This window comes from Drosophila pseudoobscura, chromosome 3, assembly GCF_009870125.1.
Source record: "Drosophila pseudoobscura strain MV-25-SWS-2005 chromosome 3, UCI_Dpse_MV25, whole genome shotgun sequence".
In the NCBI taxonomy this organism is placed as follows: Eukaryota; Metazoa; Arthropoda; class Insecta; order Diptera; family Drosophilidae; genus Drosophila; species Drosophila pseudoobscura.
The window spans coordinates 11,486,148-11,505,894 of record NC_046680.1 but is presented as its reverse complement, the minus strand read 5'-3'; the positions used below and the strand labels follow the sequence as shown (position 1 = coordinate 11,505,894).

Genomic DNA, 19,747 nt, shown 5'->3' with positions numbered 1-19,747 from the left:
TTACACACACCCCTCCCACCCCCTACACCCAGCATACACTCTCCCTCTCCATAGCTTCGTGTTTTGTTTTTTCCTTGGCGCGGGTGTCGCTGTAATAATACGATACGGTACAAGTGTGTGTGTGTGTGAGCGGCAGATGAACAGAACAGAACCGAACCATCAACGCCGCCTGTTTTCAACTTAACATCATTTAATGGAGTTGTTGTTCCTTCGCGAGTCCGCCTCGCAGATTGAATTAATACGCTGATTTATGTAAATTACACTAATTCGTATTACTCAATTTGTTATTCAATATTCAGGGCCTGGCAGACCTCAGAGATCTGTTCCAAGAATGGTTTTATATTTTTCCAAATGGTCTTTTATCCATCACCTTACATATATACATCTAAAGGTACATACGTTGCTCGTTTACAGACCATTTACAATATCACGTGATTTACTTTTACTGGGTGAGGAAACCCCCATTTATTTCTGGCGTATCTAATTTCCATAACAACGAATAGTACATTAATCGGTGTTGTCTTTTTTACATTTTGAAACTTCTATTTGTACATTTTTTTATATTCCTTTGAACAAACAATTTGAATCAAAATATATGAATAAGTACGTTGTAAACTAGAACTCTTACAGATTTTAATCCACACCGTAGGCCCTTGACAGCTTCTCTAACACTTGTGGATTCTTTTTGGGCCAATTCTTGAGCTGTTTTAGTATAGACGACACCACTGTGAAGAAAGAAAAAACATATATTACTTGAGAAATTAAGCATAAGTAAGCAAGCTACTTTTTTTCTCCTCAGCTGACATGAGCATGGCCAAAATGGAAAACTCGTCATTTTTGCTAATCTCCAGTAGGACAGATGCCGTTGTGGGCTCTTTTTCAGGCACGTAAAAGTCCTGAATGGTGCACAACAAATCGTTGAATGTGTCCGAATCAAAACCGGCTCCCAGAATTTTACACAGATTTTGTATGTCTATAGATTTTAAGTACTGATATTTCTGATTTGGAGATAGCTCTTTCCAGGTTATGTAGAACTGGGCCGTACCGGCTGGGGCTGGCGGCAATGCTCGCTGTAATAATACTGCAAGTTAAACCCACTTCCAAAGAAAAAAAACACACATAATCGTCTTACCTCCATTGGAGTGGCACCCCCAACCGTCTTGATCTTTGCAGCAGATTCGATTTCTGGCTCATTTTCTGTGTCTTTGTTTGAAGTTTTTGATGACTTTAGAGGAGCTGCTGATGGTTTATTATCAATCAGTGCCTCTTTTTTCGTATCTTTAGAATCTTTAGCATCTTTGCTTGGGTTTTGTGATAATTGTTTCACTTCGTTCACTGGATCTTTGTTCAGATTTGTTGATGTTTTTGGATCAGCCGACGGTTTAGCTTCTTTCACCGCATCTGGCAGGGTCTGTTTGGTATCACTGTTTGAATTTTGAGATGTCTTTAGCGAAGAAGCGGACGGTTTTGCATCAGTTGCCGTATCTTTTATAAGGTTTGGCGATTTCTTTGCAGACGAAGCGGACGGTTCAGAATCAACAGATTTCACTATCGGCGTTGCTGTTGGGGGATCTGGGTTTGTCTCATTTTCCTGCAAGTCTTCCTTTTTAATCTCTTCGTATGGACCGCAATAGCTGTTGAAGATTTTGTCAATGTCTTCGTCTGAGATGCGTAAAGGCTGGGCCTCATCAGTGGAGGGTCTGGGGGAAACAATATCTGTTATGGTCACTCGACGCATCGAATTCTTGGAGCGTTTGTAAACCGGCTTCTCGATCGGCAATATGTCAATTAGGTCAGGACGGTCCGCACTATAATTGGGACCGTTTTTAGTGGCTAAAATTAAATACGAAGAATAATATTAAACAACAATAAATGAAAATAATATTAATATCGTACTTGATGTCATTTCATTTCCCTCTTACCATTTTTACGTAAGCGCTCGTTTATGCGTACCAAACTCTGTTTGCCCTCTATGTTTTTGGGATCAAGGGCCAGCACTGTTGTGCAGTCCTTAAGCGCTTCCATATTGTTACCACGCGATTCATTCGCCTGCATCCGTCTGTAGTAGGCCTTCACGCAGAGCTTGTCTAGGCTAATGGCAGCCTCACAATCATCCACGCAACTGTCAAAGCTGTCGCAATGAAATTGGTTATTGCTGGAACATTCTACACCCCATGACCCCATCTTACCGCTCCTGCTTAATGTAGCACAGGGCTCTATTAATGTAATAGACGGGATCGTACGGATAAACCTCCACGGCTTCTGTGTACGCCTCGATGGCTCTGTCGTATTCTCCCTGCTTCACATAGTTATTGCCGCGGTCCTTTATGTCGTTGGCCTTCTTGTGCTGCCGAGCCACCGGATCCCCGGGCGGATCTTTCTTCTCAGTAGGAGTACCGGCCGCTGAACTACTGGGGCTCTGGTGCTCGGCTTTTCCTGTTTTCTGCACATGACTGCGCACCGGCATACTCTGAAACAAATGAGAATACGAAAACAATATAAAAACACATGCATGTGAATCTGCACTTTTGAGCTTACAGTATTGGCGGCAGCGCCGGGCGCCTTCTTCAGTTCCATTTCTTTCTTCTTGATGTCCTTCTCCCACGAGTACAGATCTTTCAACGAACTTTGTACCTCTTTGGCATTGCGACGCACCTGGCGTTGCATTTCAAAGGCCTTTTCTGCGCTCATTTTTCAATTTATTTTTTTTTTGGGAATTTTTTTCTTAAAGGTGCTAGGGACTTATCGATAATATACTAGTGATGTAAAAAACATCGATTCATCGAGCATCGATGTTTTTCTGCCGATGTTTACTGATGTTGTCCGATGTTTTTACTTCTTCTGATGTATCGATGTTTTGCAAAACATCGATCAATTAATTTCAAATCTGTAAGCAGCAAACACAGCAATGCCTGCCTCATTTGAAAGCAATCCTTCGTGTTTTTGGGACGGTATGAAAAGTACCTATCCTAATTTATACAAAATTGCAATGCAATTTTTACGTTAATGGCATCTTCTGGGTGTATTTTGAACGGGTGTACTCAGCGGCTGCTAACTATTAAGTCGAAAACGTAATAGACTTTCACCTTTGCGACTAAGCCGCATTTTGGTTTTTGCAAAGCATTGACAAATAGTACTTATTTGAAATATTAGTTATCTCTGATGATATCTACAGTGATATTTAAATGACTGCTATGAAAGCATAATCATTTCTTTTATGTTAAATATTGTTTCGTTTAGTCCTATGATATGAAAGCTCAAGTTTAATTTTTCCTTTGTTGAATATTCGGTTTTATAATCAAATGGGAAAGTTTTGAAACATCGGTCATCATCGATGCATCGAAGAATCAATCCGATGTATCAATCCAACATCGATGTTGATTTTGAGAACATCGATGGACATCGACATCGATGTTTTCATTCAAATTTACTTCACTTATTTGGTGTAGAGGGACATTATCGATGGTAAGACACTATCGCGCTACTAAATATCGATGGTTCAATGGTTCGATAGTGGGCGATAGTGGGAGCACAGAATAACCGTGCAAGCGTCTTAGCCCACTAAAGCCCCCTGTATTTAAATAGTTAAACTACTTGAGGTAAATGGCGGAAAATATTTCTGATTGTAAATTCTTCTTGAGGATTCATGCCATCTCTACTATAAACTTAAAAAAAAAAACGATATTTTTCAGCTTAACTGCGCTAAAATGATTAAATTTTCATTATTTTCAGTGGAAAATTGAAATACCCCCTTGGCTTGTAATAGGTTAATCGTTCTCCGTCAGGATTGGAAACCATATTCCTCATATTCTTTGTTCCGTTGAATATTACCAGCTATATAGAACATTTAGCCATGCCCACATAACTATATCCGATTAATTAAACTATTCTGAACTTGACTGGCTTATTTTAAATACTTGCTTTTATTGCATTTTGCGTAAAAAGAGGTTTTAGCGAAATCAGTCAAACAAAAAACAAGTAGCGAAATAGGTCAATCAAAACAAACGAAAAAGGAAATTCGTTCATATTGCTCAATTTTGATATTCCATTGAATAATGCTGACTAACTAAATCTCTCAGCAATGCCCACATAATTTTATACGATTAATGAATCAATTTTCTACAAGATTGGATAGTTTTTAATCCTTGCTTTTATTGTATTTATTGTAAAAAAAGGTTTGATCGAAAAAGTCCAACAAACAAAGGGTCACTATGTTGCGTGTAGGCCTTTGTATACCCTATTTTGTTAATTTTATATGAAGATGAAACGTGATTTTTAAAGACCTTTTCTCAAATTGATATTCCTTAGACATATTCAAGTACATTATTAGTATCTTGTGGATATTTATCTCGATCCTGATACCTACTGAGCCTTGGAAGACAAACGTATTCACAGTTCTATAACATCCATTTCCCCCAGGGTATGTTAGCAACATGTTTGTGTATGGAATGAGACTCATTGTTGCTAAAGCGAATTGGGGTGAAATGCGGCGAACTGCGGCGAATTGCGGCGAATTCAAATTTCCTCATATTCTTTGTTCCGTTGAATAATACTATCTATATGGAACATTTAGCCATGCCCACTCAGTTTTATACGATTGATGAATCAATTCTATACATGATTGGCCTATTCGAAATACTTGCATTTATTGGATTTCTATATAACATTGAAAATTAAACTAATATTAAATGTCAGAGATGTTTTTTGAACTACAGGTGGAGAACTATCGATTGCACTGTCGATGTTTTTCGAAAACCTATCGTATACTATCGTTGGTGCCCACTATCGATAGCAGTGTGACCGCGGACTTATCGTTAAAATATATCGTCCCACAGAAATATTTTAAAATACACGGTCTCATTTTCAAAATATACCGAGTGGTGCGCGCCAAATCGAACTTTTTTGAATGTGAGCGACAAGGATTTAAATGTTGTCAACCGGGCCATTACCGATTCAACAAATACGACGATTCCCTCAATTTTGATCTTCCGTCGAATATGAGATATATGGAAGATTTAGCCATGCCCACATAATTTTATACGATTGATGAATCTATTTTCTACTTGATTGGCTTAATTTAAACACTTGCTTTTATTGGATTTCCATATATCGTTAAAAATGAAATTTAATAGTTTGTCAGAGTTTTTAACAGTCCAAAGATTTTTTAACAGGGCTATGTTAGCGAATTTCTAGCACTGATATTATCGCATTTTGCAACACCTTTCAACTGTCAGCGGTTTTTCAAAAATAGTTTAATTTCATTTGATATATCGATATTGTATCAAAATATATTTAAAATCGCCAGATAAGGACAGCTTTTAATTCATGCTGGAACGACATTTCAACGGATGAACAGATCCTTTAAAAATGGACAAGATGGACAGTAACAGATTGGAGTACCTGGGCAAAGCCCTTGCACCAAAAGTGTCAGAGATTATGATATATGTATGTAGGCTGGAAACCTTCAACCACAAGAGGATCTTCGGCGGTACCCTGTATATTTTTTGGCCCGTGAAGTTGGAGCAATGATTTAATTAACCACTCCCAACCCCCTGCACACATTGATGTAATGGCTTCAACGAACATTTACAAACATTATTATTTTCCGCGGTTTAACTCAAAAAAGAATATAATTAATTTAAATTACAAAGCTCGGTCCTTGAACTCTTACAATGCTAAGCTTACCTACCTCACACTCAGGTAAATTCCGCCTGTGGCTTTCCTTCTGATCGTTGGTGCTTTCCTGGTTTTCACTTACGTGTAGTAAGCTCTCCGAGCATTTTGGTTAATATATTTGTATAATTCTTATGAAGGCACTCATTGGATCGCCTGGCCCGATATCCCTACAATGAATCAGGTCTGCAAAGGTGCAGAAATCAGCTGTCCTTTGTATATGTAGTTTAGCTAAATTACTTGACAGAGTAGGTAGACACACTATTTGTTTGATTTTAGTTCAAGGCAATGGCGGTTCTACTCTTGTTTAATTATGTTGGCGAATATCAAACAACTTCAGCCTTCGTTTGGATTTGCAAACTGTGCAAACAATCTAGGCGCCTACTTAAGCGCTATCGCTGGGCTTTTGGAGACATATCCAAGTCAAGCATCGACAAGATTTGTGTCTCTTTCCAAACTCAACATGAAGCTAATCTCGCTGAACTGCATTATGATCCTGGTGGTTCTTTGCTGCCTGGATGAGTCAAATTCCCAGAACAGCACCTCGTCTAGTTCGCCAAGCTCGAGCACCAGCAACAGTGGAAACGCCAAGAATGTGGTAGTCTCCAATTTGAAGTACACGGCTGTCAGGAGGATCCGGGTCGGCAGCAGCACCTCCAGCACTGCGACCACCCGGAGTGCCTCAGTGCGCAACAAGAACCTGAGGGCCAAGCGGGCCCAGGCCAAGCGTACCCAGGCCAAGCGTAGTAAGGCTAGGCGCTCCAAGGCTCTGAACGGCCGCAGGACCAGAGGCTAAGCTAAGCTAAGAGAGTGGATCCGATCCCATTCCTCTCTATGGCCATGTTATCTATTCAGCTAAAAGTCAATCTTTTATTTTGAGTTCATTCTAAACACAAAAAACACTTAAGTTTATCGACAGACGAATTAAATTAGATAAATACGTAACTTGTACTTTTTGTTTATGCTATTTTGAATTGAAAGTAGAGACATTTGAGATGGAACTACCTGGAACCCGCCACCGAACTACAAACTAAAGAATCACATAGTACAAAATCGAACGCCATCGACGAGGGAGGACCAGTAACAGCACCAGAACCAGAACCAGTCCGGACCAGCTGCTGGTTTCATCTACAGCTTGGTCTTTGTCGCCTGCTTGTCATCCAGATCCAGCTCCTTGGCCATAATACGCATTCCGACATGCGGATGGGCTGGCTTGAAGACAACCTTCCCATTCGGTTGGTACTCGGAGAACTGCATGCTGAACACCTCGTGGAAGCCCAACTTCTCCATTACCCGGGCCGAGTAGTGACTCGAGCAGAGCACATGGTAAACATTAATCCCATTCTCCCGCATATACTCGTACGCCCGCTCCGTGAGACGGCCGGCAATGCCCAGGCCGCGGTAATTGGTGTCCACGGAGAGAATTTTTCCATCCAGGATCAGCTCCTCGTTGGGATAGTAGTCGAATATGTTGAATTTCTCCTCAACATAATCCATGAGGGAGAGGATCTTCTTGAATTTGGGATGATCGCAAGAATCGGCTGCCTTTTCAGGAACTTCGTCGGGAGACTGCATGGAAAATATGAAATATCTCATTAGCATAGACTCTCCCTAGACATAGACTTCTACATACCGGGCGTCGCATCAAGCCGTTCAGGAATATCCCAATAATATCGCCACTTTTGTTAACTGCCTTGTAGGAGCAGTTATCGGTCAAGGGCTTCAGGGAGTACTTCTCCAGCTCCTTACACTCCCCGAGATCAAGAAAAGTATTCAGCGGTTCGTCCTGAGATGAGAAGGTATAGAGATATGTAAGTTGGGAACAAAGGCAAGTAAACACAAACTAATGTGTGTCCTATTTAGGGACACCAACTATCATACATTTAGCGATGTTTAAGGAGACATTAAACGGCTGAACAAATTACCGCCATAATTGTGTGACACGATAATGGAATTGTTCAGCAATTTAAGTGATTCGTGCACGCCTTCGATGTCTTATAATTTATAGAGACAGTACGTTGATAGGGAACGGAACGGAACTGGATTTGCATAAAATCATTTTAAGCGGGGTCGGGTCAGGTCGGGTGGCAAGTGGCGCGTGTAATGAATAATTTGCATAACTATTCATATAAATATGGGCTGTGGTCATCCAATAAGCCTTTAGCCATTCATTGGGGAGGAGTGGAGTGTATTGGTGTGGAGCCGGCGTTGAAAGTTTTGATTAAAATTGAGGCGGTAGGCGGTAGGCGGTAGCATTCTCATTGGCCGGCGCTGGCCTTTTCGAACGAACTGAAGTGGAATGGAACCTGAATAAGTCAAGATCAACTCTGGCATATTGATTTCAGCGACGACAAAGTCGTGATGCAAAACCAGCTGAAAGTTAGCCCTGACATGGATCATGTCCGCACCGCGACAGCCGAATAATCCGTTCCCAAAGGATAGGACAGATGCTGGAGGTACTCGTATCTTAATGAATGCAATGATTTTTTAGTGTGTGACTTTCGAGTTGAATTAAATCGAATCGGTCGGACGGACAGGCACGTGGTAGTGCTAATTGAAATTCTTTGGAAACGCTATTCAAATTGGGTTTTGTTTTACTTATATTCTGTTCGTTCTCTCAACTCAATCGAGTACTTGGCTGAGTTCGGAGTCGGACATAATGGGTGAAATAAATTCACAAATCCCAAATCAGTGAACCAGGTGTTCAGCTTGATTGGCTTCGATGATATGCAAACCGAATTCCCCAACGAGTACGAGTACATGTAGCACCCTAATTGTGGGAACCAGCGAAAATACAACAGTCTTACCTTGAAGAAAAACGTCTTGAGCATGGCGATCACAGCCTCGGCGTCTTCGGGCTGCACCAACTCGATGGTATAGGGGCAGTCGTCCTTGTCGACGGCCGCTGATGGGGTGGGTGTGGGAGTGGGGGTGGTCGACGACGCCTTCCCAGACACATTAAGCACGTCCTCCATTTTCTGTGTCAGACGAGCGATGGGATACAAGTCGTTCAGCTGCAAGTGTGTGAGAAGCAGACAAAACAAATCGTTTAGATCCGTTGTGGGTTCGGTTCGTATGGGGACGTGGACGTGGAAAAATAGAAAACAAACGACCGTACGGACTGTACGTATAGCTAACATGATAATTTATGGCTCTTAGATGAAAGGCATTTTAATTTGTTGTGTATATTTTGTAGCACATGTGTGGCGGCGACTGCCGCATCGCTGGGGTTAGCTTTTCGCTTTTCACTTGCATTTCCATTTTCAATATTCCATGGCCGAAATATTTCAAAGTCTGCTTTCATGTACGCCTCTGACAGACCCCATAAATTATAGACCAAAACTAAGGGTTTTCTTCTGCCAAATGCCGACTGCACACGAAATCTCATAATTTTAATAGAGTGCTAAAACAGCAAACAACTTTGTCCCCATCACATCATATCATGCGAGTTTACATGAGATAAGATGTGCATAGAGAGGTATTGGGTTCTAAAAAGCCTCTTTTGATATAAGATCAAAGAATAATATAAATTGATTTTCACCCCTAAGACACGATATACACTTCAAGAAAGAACTATAAATCGCTCCTCATCAACCAATGGGGGGTTAAACACAATAATTTCCCCGCACAAAAAATCCAGCAAATATTTCGAAAATGTTCTGTTGCCGAATCACAGAGTATTGGCCCCCAGGAAGGAATGCCATCGTACGTATTGTTTACACTCACTTAACCATTTGCGTTGGCCCGGCAGAATCCGCATATCTATTGTTGGGTGCAGCACTTAGTATTAATAGACCTTTTGCCACTAGATTGTGGGAACGGGAACACCCACCCACGCGGAGAGGTATCGGGATCGATACCGGGATGCTCGGGATCTCTGGTTTCCACACTTACCCCACATCTGGAATCGAGCATGATGCGCTGGTTGGGCATAAGCGACTGATCTGGCATGTTTTGGACCTCCATGTTGAGCAGGCAGGTTCGGGGTCTGGTGCAAGGTCTGGGTCTGGGTCTGGGTTTGTTTTGCTTTTATGATTTTGTTTATTGCAAAAAAGCGATAATTTTGTCTGGTTTTTTTTTTCGTTTCTTCTTTGGAAATGGGAAAATATATAGCGAAATTTTCCCTTGTTCTGCTTTTTGCTCTGTTCTTGAAACTTTTTGCTGGCGCGCGCTTTTTGCGACGGTTTTGTTTATTTATTCCGCAGCTGAAGCTTTATTTATATTGGTTTCGTTTCTGTTTGATTTTTAATTTTACTTTGCTTTGTTAAACAGTAAAGTAAGCAGTAAGCAGACACCGATATGCACAGACACACGCGCTGGATAAACGATGAATGAAATTTAATATACTCGCATTAAACAAAGTAATTTAAGGCAGGATAAACCGGGAGCTGGCTGGGAGCACGAGCACTATATCTGCGTTCCCAAATGGGCTTTCGGTATCTTCGAACTGGTGGTGTATCCTTGCTTGCAGCTAAGTTGCCTGAGAGCCAGCAGTGACTGCCAAACAGTGGGGTTGCCCTGCACTTTATATAGTCCCCTATCCGATCCGATCCGATCCGATGCGATGCGATCCGATCCGACACGCAGCGTGAACCGAGCCGAGCGGTACGTGAACTCGGGCAACAACAACTCGAACTCAAATCGTGGCGCGGCGAGAGGAAATATCAATCTTACAGAGCTCGACATCGAAATCGACAACGACGTCTGGTCTGGTGTGGTCTGGCCGGGCCTGGTCTGTACCGTTCCGTTCCGTTCCGTTGTTGCTGCCGTTCGCAACTGAGAGACCTGGCCAGAACGCTCGAGCATACGAATTGCTGGGCTTCATATGGGATATGCCAGTGCGCAGTGGGTCCGATCGTGGATCGATAGATGTGCCTCAGCTCTCTTTCGTACGTACATACTACATTCGGAGAGAGTCACGGCACGGCCCTGGGGTTCGGTTCGGTTTGGATCTCTCTCTCTCCCACTCTTTGAGCAAAGAAAGCAGAAAGCAGGCCAAGCCTGAAACCATAGAGGGGGAGGGAGAGCGAGCAGCCAGAGAGCGAAGGAAACGTGATTCGTGACCGGCTTTCTTGGCGAAAAATCGAGTTTTCATCTGTTTCCTGTACTATCCAAGATGGGTCATTCCCCAAGCCCCCATGCCACTTCCGTTGCTCCGCTGCTTGGTAAGCTTGCGGTTTGTTAGTTGATTTGGGAACTCGTTTATCGAACTTTTTTCTTGATTTATTGCGGTTTTTTTCGGATAAGAGCACTCTAAATTCAATAGTAAGATATGTGAACCGACTGGTCCAGTGAATACATATGTTGATTTCAATGGAACACATGTACGTATGTCTGATCTCAAAAAGATCCAAATTATCTTTACAGCAGATGATATTGATGATGATACTAAGCAAGGTCCAGATAATGAATGGAGGTTCCATAAATCGTTGGCTTTCATCAGACAACAATACGCCAATCCATATCTGTTACGTCTGACCGGGGTGTGAATGATTGGCGGTCGGCTGTCCGGCCGGAGCGTGGCTCTCCTCCTCCACCGTTTGTTTACCTTCCGCTCTCGGCAGTCGCAAACAGAGCGAGCGCACGCCGCTGTCTCAATTAATATGCGACAAAGAAAGAAACACAAAGCGATTGTAGAGGGGTCTGGGTGTCCGCTCTCTCCTCTTTGCCCCTCTAGAGTGCGGCAGTGTGGGTGGATGGAATGAATGCTGAGTATTCCACACTCTTCACATTCCCGTGGGCGGGGGGGGGCTCTGTGGCCTGCTCTCGGTTTAGTTTTTTGTTTAATTTGGCGCGCGCTCTACGGCCAATTATCGCCCGAACTCTGCCACGCAAATACCATCCCATTGAAATATTCATATTATTCACTTAATTCATTCCGCGGCGCACTCCCGCCTTTTAATTATTCATAATTCAAGCGAAACCCCGAACTTTTTTCCAGTCTCCCTCCCATTTGCGGAATGAAATTAAGGAATATTAATATTGTGTTTTGTTTACGGATTTTGCAGGTTGTTCAAGTGCGCACAAACCTTAAAAATTAGCAAAATGTCGGTAGCAAAATGCAAATTGTCTCCAAATCTGTTTATCATGCAAAATCAATGGAAATTTTCGTAGGTACATACATATATACTCGTATTATTTGAGAGTTCCATTTCATTCCGTTAGTCAGAGCCGAGCAGAGGCCCGACCGCACATACTATGTATCCCGTGGAACTCGTTTGCGGTTGTTTGTGGTCCGATCGAATGGCAGTCCGATGTGGAGCACTAAATTTAGCTCGGCTCCGGGTCGTGCCTCTTTTTATTGTTCCTTCGCCAACTCTCCTTCCTCTCCTTTCACCGCCGGATGACTGTCCCCAGTTGGGTCATTGTCATCGGCTTCGGATCAGATGATTCTGGCTGCAGGTGCAGCTTTTGAACGTATATTTATAAACCGATGTTCACATTGTATTGTTCCACAGAATATGGCTTGATAACGATCCGGAACATCAATAAGTTGCATCCAAAATCTTCCAATCGCGTTTATTTAAAGATATATTTTGACATTTCCAAGACATTTCCCTTTGCACTTCACGTTTCTGCGTGGTCATGCAGTTAATGGTCTTTGCCACCGCTTAAGGAGGGGGAAATAGTGCTGATTGAGCGTTTAATTTGGCTGCCAAAATTGTGCGACTGTGCCAAACGGGTTTCTTAGGGGGGAGGAGGAGTGGGGTGGGGCCTGAGACTTTATGATTATGCATACCTCCAGCCGATAACAGACTAATTGACAGTTACAAATGTTTTTGCGGCACCTTAACTTATTCAAACACACATGTTTCATGCCAATTATTCGCACACAGCTAGAACAGTTTGTTTTTCCTATGCAAAAAACATTGTAGCCCACACATTCGTGGGGGGCACCCCTTTAGGAATGATTGCTATTCGAAGGAAAAACACCATTTAAATGTGTGAAAAGACATTCAGCAGACAGTGTGTCTAGCCTGCCGTATGCACGAGTGATACTCTAGAGTGCGTTTAATGACTTCTGATTGCACTGCTGACTGTCCCTGTCCCTGTCCCTGTCCCGCGTCGTCGCCTCGATGCGGTTCTGTTTGCATACGGATAATTAAAATCGCATTAACGCCGTTTAAGTGGGCACGGCGCCGATCAAGCCCCGCGATTGCTGGCAATTTGTAAATGAATGTACAATAAAAATGATTAAATCACTTTGCTAAACGCGCCACTCTCCACTGACTTGTCGAAAGCAATCAAAATCTTTTGATTTCTTCCGTTTAGCTGCAACTTCTTGAATACAGTACTGCGGAATGACAATTTTTTTTATGCTGAAAATAATGCATTTCCGTTCCCTAATGGTACACCAAAAAAATATTAATAAGATGAGTAATAGTACGAGTATTTTGAAAGTGTCCCCAGGCTCTTTTAAATTTTTGTGGAAAAGCCACAAGAGAGCGCTCTCTCGTATGTGCCTTGTGGCGGCCTGTTGGTCCTTCTTTTCCAACTTATATTCTCTTTGATATATCCCTATATACACTATATACGTACACTATCCTACAGAATATATGCGCGATATGCAAGGATATAAAAAGGCTTGACCTTCTAAAAGTCAGTCTTCGCTTGCTTTTACAATAAAAACAGATGTTTCGAGAATAAGCTTAACAAAAGTCCATTTAAACGAAAACTTTTCTTTAGAATGGGTGCATTGCTGGTTTGTATTTTATACAAAAATTATTTCTACATTTTGTAAATTTAATGTTAGGAATATTAGAACAGAAATAGAATTTCTGGCATTATAAAATATGGGCTTTTCGCCAAAATGTCCACAATGCCAAAAACCATTATTTCCATATACTTTTCTCCCGATATTCCTTTCTAGTTTATTGAAATGTAACTTCTCTAAAGAATTGACAAATAATTTAACTAGCTTTATCACTTGAAAACTTTTCAAATCAGACATACTTAATTGATTTTCTTTGCTATTATATCCTATTAGAAAGATGACTCCTGACTCCTGGCCTACGGCCAAGCCGCGTTCGTTCGCCTCGAAATCACCCCAAAGAAAATTGGCCCAATCATGATTAACGGTATATTTTTCTGACTTTTATTACACCAGAATTTGGTAGCTTAACGACAGTAAACGCCGATTTACAACAAAAGAAACCAGGGAAGGCGTTTTATAAATGGAAAAAAACTCGCAAAATGATCACTGAATATTTCATATATGTACATATGTATATGTAAGGAAATTTTATGCAGGGTCCTAATCAATTTCCAGAGTTGTGCAATTTCATACACCAACGTCGAATATCAACTCTGTTTTTGGTAACGTTAGTTTAGGTCATAATTAGATTTATATATTCCAAGCCGTACCGTTTATCTAATTACTTTTCAAAGAGAATACATTTTGTTTTTTTAATTGCACTTTTTTCCGTTATATTTTTAACAATTTTTCGTACGAATGAAAAGTAAAGCCAGATTGCAAATGGAATGTAAATTTTTGTTTAGAAATTTATGGAACAACTGAATTCTTTTTTGGAAAGCATAATTATAAGAAATGATATGAAAGAAAATAATCTGGGAACATATTTATATGGAAATGTGTGTGTTATTGACTTTGAATTTGTTGGCCTTGGTGGGAAATGGCCTCTCCATGGAAATGACCATATACTATGTGATTTAACCTTTGCGTTTAAATGGAATATTGATCAAGGCCCCGTGCAGTCGAATCGGCTAACAATATTGATTGCTTAATTACCTATCAATATGACAATTATTTAAGGAAAATTCCAACCGGATTAAGGACTGCTGTGGCTAGTAGGCGTAGCCTCAATCAATTTGAATGCTAACTAAGCGCCGAACATTTGTTTTTTTTACATTGTAAGAGGTTGCATGGCAAACATTCAAGTGTACCGACTGCAGTATACCCTCCTCTCAAGCTGTTGTATCCGTAAGCCACTCCTTACATAACGGAACCCACCTCCTTAGCATTGATGGGTTCAAAAATGCACCAAAATATTGGGAATATACTCGTAATTAAACGTGCAATCTGCTTGCACTTTGCCATAGGCCCAGGCGCAGCGAATGTCTGTGCTCTGTGACTGGCAATTAGCCCTGGCTGTCATATAAATCACAAACTGTTTGCATTTGCATGTGCCATAAATCTTTGCAAGTGCTCCACGCTTCATGCGCTCAGATCACAATCGAACGAAATGTTCAGGGGGCTCGGGGGCGGGACCATTGCAAGTTTTCGTCATAAATTTTGAAAGTTTGTCGCCAGCTTTTCCGACAATTCCACAAAAGCGGAATTGATTTCCGTCGGCCCCTTGGAGAAGTGGTGGCCCTCGGCCAGAGCCAGAGCCAGAGCCGAGCCAGAGCTGAGCCAAAGCCTGGCTAGATCTAGACAAGTGGCCCGAACCGAACGTGACTTGAAACTGAAAGCCCATGTCGGATATGCAAGTGCGATGGGTGTGACCCCCGAGGGAGAGACGCGGGGGTGACATTGAAAGTTTTTCCAGCTTAATAAAGTTCCAAAGCCGCTGCTTCCAATTGAATTAGCCGCTCCACCCAGCCACCTCCATGGCTGCCAAAGTCTGAGGCAGCTCCGGCTTTATACTATGTGCGAATTTACAATACGTCCGCTTTTGTGGGTGTTTCGCTGGCTATGATTATCGCAGCACAAGCTCCAGGTGGCACCGGTTTCGGGATTAACCAAGGGGTGGTAGCTAAGGACCGAGCGTCAAGATATAATAAAGGATGTTAAAGATGCTAAATGGATTAAATGGAAGCTCAAGCTGCTAGCATCTCGAAATGTTGCATATATCAAGTACGGTACCCAGTAGTCCAGCACTTGATATTCGTTCTTTTTGTTAGCTAACGTTCCTTTCTAAAGACATTAAAATGCTTTTATCGCATCGAGATGCACGTGTGGCAAACGGCAAGCAAAAAACAATGGGTTCTAAAGAATAAAACAGAACAGAACAGCACTGAACAGTGAATAAACCCCGAAACCAATTATTTACAAGTATCTGCCTGTCACACAGGTATGTCTCCCTCTCCTCTCTCTCTCTATCTCTCTCTCCCCCTCTGTGGTCATGTTTGAGCCTCGGGTGTCTGAGCAGCAGCAGTTCCAATTCAATGCAAATTGCCCATTTATCATATATCATTTATATCATTTGTAATATAATATTCATATGATATTCCAGATGATTTGCTGTGGGGGCCACATGTACACATTTGGCATGGATGTGCATTTCATCTCCGTTTCATTTCATCTCATTTCCATAAGGGGGAGAGGGAGGCGACTAGTGCATCAGTAATTTACCCATTTGGGGGGCCGCGGCCGTAAATTGCATTTTCCTCATTTCGCTCAACGTTGGGCAAACTTCATTTAAATTCATCGCTGGCACAGGCAATTTGCTTCATTTGGATTCCATTCCCCATTTGCATTTAGTGGCTGGCCCAAGTGAACGGAAGTACGCCCGAGGGCTGCCTTTCTGTTGCCCATTTGCCGTGCAACAGGACGAATTCAATCTGAGCGAGGGATGAATGGGGATTCAGAGGCAAAAACTGCTGCCAAGCAGAGATAATTCGCGCCATTCGTGTGGCAGGGACAGGGACAGAGAATCTGTTGTTGCAGCAGCATGGAACAATAAACTTCAGCATCAGCTAATCCGGATAGACGACAGTCGACAGCCGACACATTGCGCATTCGCCGTGTGGTACAGCCAGTGCAGATTGTTGGCAGGAAGCCAACAAAAGCGCACAGCCAGGCAAGCGTGCAATAGCGAGCATCATCATCATCATCATCATCATCATCACAGAGGAGCAGGATGAGGATGATGGGTGGGAGCATCATCAGCACCAGCATCCGCTTGGCTGCCTGCCGCCTGCAGCTACAGAAAAGCTTGCAACAATGACAGCAACAAGCTGAAACTCTGACAATGTTGGCGCCATTCTGCTGTTTGTCTTTCCTGTTGTAATAAAATGGGATCCGGCTGGCTGGCTGCTGCTGCTGCTGCTTGCTGTTGACAGTGTGCTAATGGCAATGGGATCTGCCCAGTCCACAGGGTCCACGCCTCCCCTCAAAATGTTTTAAATAGTAGATACTTCACAAATTTCAACGACTCTGTGCTTGTGCTTATGCTCTTGCTCCTCGTTCACAACATAATCATCGCCTTTCCGTGCCCTTAAGCATTGCAAAATGGCTTTACAAGTCACGTCGTAGTCAGGATGCTTTGTCAGTCGTCTGGGATTGCCCTCGAAGGCGTCCGCCTGCCGTCTGTTGTCAGCATTTTGTCGACTCCTGTTGACAGATTGATTTTGATGTGTTTTCGTTGCTGCGAGCACTCGTATTGTGGAGATTCCCAGCCCTGACGGCCCTCGAGGCGGTGGCTGAAGTTGTCCTTTTCTCGAGGCCCTTACTCTGATTTAAGAGGCAACAAACATTTTAGCCTAATTGGTTGAGTCTTTAAGCACTTGGTCCGAGCTGAATAATGGACAAAGGCATTGGATGTGAATGGAACAGGACAGGATAGGACAGGAAAGTACACTGGCCTTAATACGGCCTTCCTATGAGCAGAATCTGTGCAGAGTCCCACATGCCCCTGCGTGCACTTTCATTAATTTAATTGGATGAGAAATGGCTTTCCATAGCTCACACACACAGCTAGAACTCAATGCCACAATAGGGAAATGAAATGAAAAAAAAACTTTGCTGCAGAATTACAATCAGAGAGAAAGAGAAAATCCTTCCTTTGGGATGGGGATGGGACGCCAGCACGGCAGCCAGATTTGGTTGAATTCACTCTGGGCCACATTTCATTTACGAGTACCAGCAGCGGCCCCTGCTCCGTTGGGTCATTTACGTAAATCCAATTAACTGGGATGAGACAGGGTACTGGGATAAGGATGGGGCAGGGCAACGGGAACGGGAACGGCAACTGGCATCAGCCATCTGGCATCAGGCAGCTTTATTGAAGCGTACTGGTATTAAGAGGCAGCCAAACACAAACAAACCTGCGCGGCAGGGACATCAAATGGAATGAAATCCAATCAAATCGATACAAAAAATACTCGGCGTAGGAATGCCATGCGGTGAGAGGCGGGCTGGAAGGTAGATGCCCTCGGAATCCCTGATAGATGCCAGGAATTTCGTCTTTACTCTCGTGAAACATTGCCTGCGGCGTTGCTCATACGTAACGTTGCCCCCAAATCAATTGAAATAAACTGGATACATGTGTATATATGCACATACATATGTGTCTGTTCGTCCCCGCGAGGATGTGCGTGTGTGTGCCTAGGGGGTGGAGAGAAGAACTTGTTTTCCACATATTTGTTCTATTCCTTAACCTACTTGTGGGGGCTTGTGGAAAGGCTTTGATTTTGCTCTTGTGCAGTTTTCCTGACTTCCCTCCCCACCCCGCCCCCTGTTTGTGTGCCATTTATTGGTCTGTTTGGCAGTGCCAGCCAGCGAAAATTGGTCAATTGTCACGACCCGAAGCAGCCGGCTATGGGATGGTGGCCCATTAAAGTCTGTTTAAAGTTACACGCAACAGTGGCCCTAACAAGGGGTTAACACTATCCAAATCGATTCGGAATACACACAAAATTAAACAAATAGCTGTTACGAAACATATTCATTCGCAAGAGTAAGCTTCCACTCGATAAGATAAGATACAGTTCTTATCGTCTGAAGTGTACTCAAACTCTGTCACGTCAACAATTGATGAAATCATAGATCTTTTGAGTAGCATTTCAACCCATGAATTTGTTTACTGATTTAGCTAATTAAATATTTTAAAAATTTGATCTGCTGCATATATAGATCCATATGTGCTGTACATTTGTATATATGTACATATGTTATGTAGTTGGACAATTTGTAAGATTTAATTTGGTCGCTTGCCAAAAAGTCGCGTCATTTGGCGGCTTTATGCGCTTAAATATTTTTGTGTGTTGCTTTTAATTAAGACTCGTGCGCCCTGCTCTGTTCGGAAACACTACAGAACTACCATTTCCGTACTATACTATAAATATAGTTTTATTGTATTTTTTACCTATATTATTTTCTCAGAGAGGCGGAGGCAGAAGTTGAAATGAAAAACATTTGGCGGCAAAGTAAATGTCCGAGAGAAAACTCGGCCAGGCCACTACATCGATGTTCTATAATTAAAATATATTTAAACCTATAACTTACGCGTGAAATTGGCTAATAAATGAACCGTAGCGTAGTATGCCGCCTCCTTAGGCCAAGTTCTCCTTCGGTTTTCGGTTGTGTTGTGGCCTGCGGTGTTGGTGGATGTCTTTTTGTCTTTTGGGGTTCGTTCTGTTCCGTCCGTTGGCACGTATTTACCACGAGGCACAGTTTCCAACTGAGGCAGAATGGTTGTAAACAAACCAATTCAACCCCTCGAGTACTTTGGCGCTTAATTTTGATATTTGTAACACTCAAATGGCAACGGACAACACAACCCCAAAAACTGTGGGGCGGGCTCTGCGTCCAGTAGGAAATTCACTCTGCGGGGCTCACAATCGGAAGAGTGTGTGGTGTGTGGGGGAGGGGGTTTGAATGGGAAGTAAAAGCGTGAGCGAGCTTTTCTGCTTCCACTCGCACTCGAGTTGGAGCATTGCTCGATAACAGCAGCGGATGATAAGAAAGCTGAGCTCTTAAACACACCATGTTCCTCTAATAAAGTACATACTCGTTCTGTTTATTGCAAAGATAGGAAATTATGAACAAATATAGTTGGGACCAAACACCAAGGCTTCACTGGCTATAGGTTCTTATCAGCGCGAGGCATGGGCCATGTGGCCATGACGAACCATCGAGGCAACGGTTGCCAAGCTTTGAGCCAGACAGACGAAAGCACTCAATTTCCGAAAACAACTGCAACTGACTGCAATAAAAATGTGCTGGCTTGCAATTTCATTCATTTAATTTAGTTAATGAACTGGTCGTGAGTGCACTGAACTGTTGTCTTCTTTCGTTCTTTTCGTTCATTCTTTGTTTGTGCATTTCCACTTGAGTCAGCCAAAATGCATTTGCATTGAAAATGTAACGTATTTCAGATGTTAAGCCGGA

The 19,747-nt window shown here is 42.6% G+C and overlaps 3 protein-coding genes across 5 annotated transcripts; 1 reads left to right on the top strand and 2 right to left on the bottom strand.

Moving 5' to 3' along the window:
* Positions 1-481: 481 nt before the first annotated feature.
* Positions 482-2,726, bottom strand: spag (RNA polymerase II-associated protein spaghetti). Of its 2 annotated transcripts, XM_001360871.4 has the most exons (6): positions 2,539-2,726; positions 2,190-2,470; positions 1,923-2,131; positions 1,133-1,833; positions 785-1,070; positions 482-725 (listed from the first exon to the last, which is right to left on the bottom strand). In XM_001360871.4, the coding sequence occupies exons 1-6, from the start codon at positions 2,689-2,691 to the stop codon at positions 634-636; spliced, it is 1,722 nt and encodes a 573-aa protein (XP_001360908.3). In that variant the 5' UTR covers positions 2,692-2,726; the 3' UTR covers positions 482-633. The 2 variants fall into 2 exon arrangements, with proteins under 2 accessions (XP_001360908.3, XP_015039820.2); XM_015184334.2 differs by lacking the exon at positions 785-1,070 and having other exon boundaries at positions 2,539-2,691.
* A 3,151-nt stretch (positions 2,727-5,877) lies between these two features.
* LOC6898451 (uncharacterized) lies at positions 5,878-6,708 on the top strand. Its single transcript, XM_002138458.3, has one exon. The coding sequence runs from the start codon at positions 5,987-5,989 to the stop codon at positions 6,467-6,469; it is 483 nt and encodes a 160-aa protein (XP_002138494.3). The 5' UTR covers positions 5,878-5,986; the 3' UTR covers positions 6,470-6,708.
* Positions 6,603-19,186, bottom strand: speck. 2 transcript variants are annotated; one of them, XM_001360870.3, is made up of 4 exons: positions 9,568-10,159; positions 8,481-8,687; positions 7,307-7,459; positions 6,603-7,242 (listed from the first exon to the last, which is right to left on the bottom strand). In XM_001360870.3, exons 1-4 carry the CDS (start codon positions 9,637-9,639, stop codon positions 6,802-6,804), a joined length of 873 nt encoding a protein of 290 aa, XP_001360907.1. In that variant the 5' UTR covers positions 9,640-10,159; the 3' UTR covers positions 6,603-6,801. The 2 variants fall into 2 exon arrangements, with proteins under 2 accessions (XP_001360907.1, XP_015039819.1); XM_015184333.2 differs by lacking the exon at positions 9,568-10,159 and adding an exon at positions 18,863-19,186 and having other exon boundaries at positions 6,612-7,242.
* Positions 19,187-19,747: the final 561 nt, after the last annotated feature.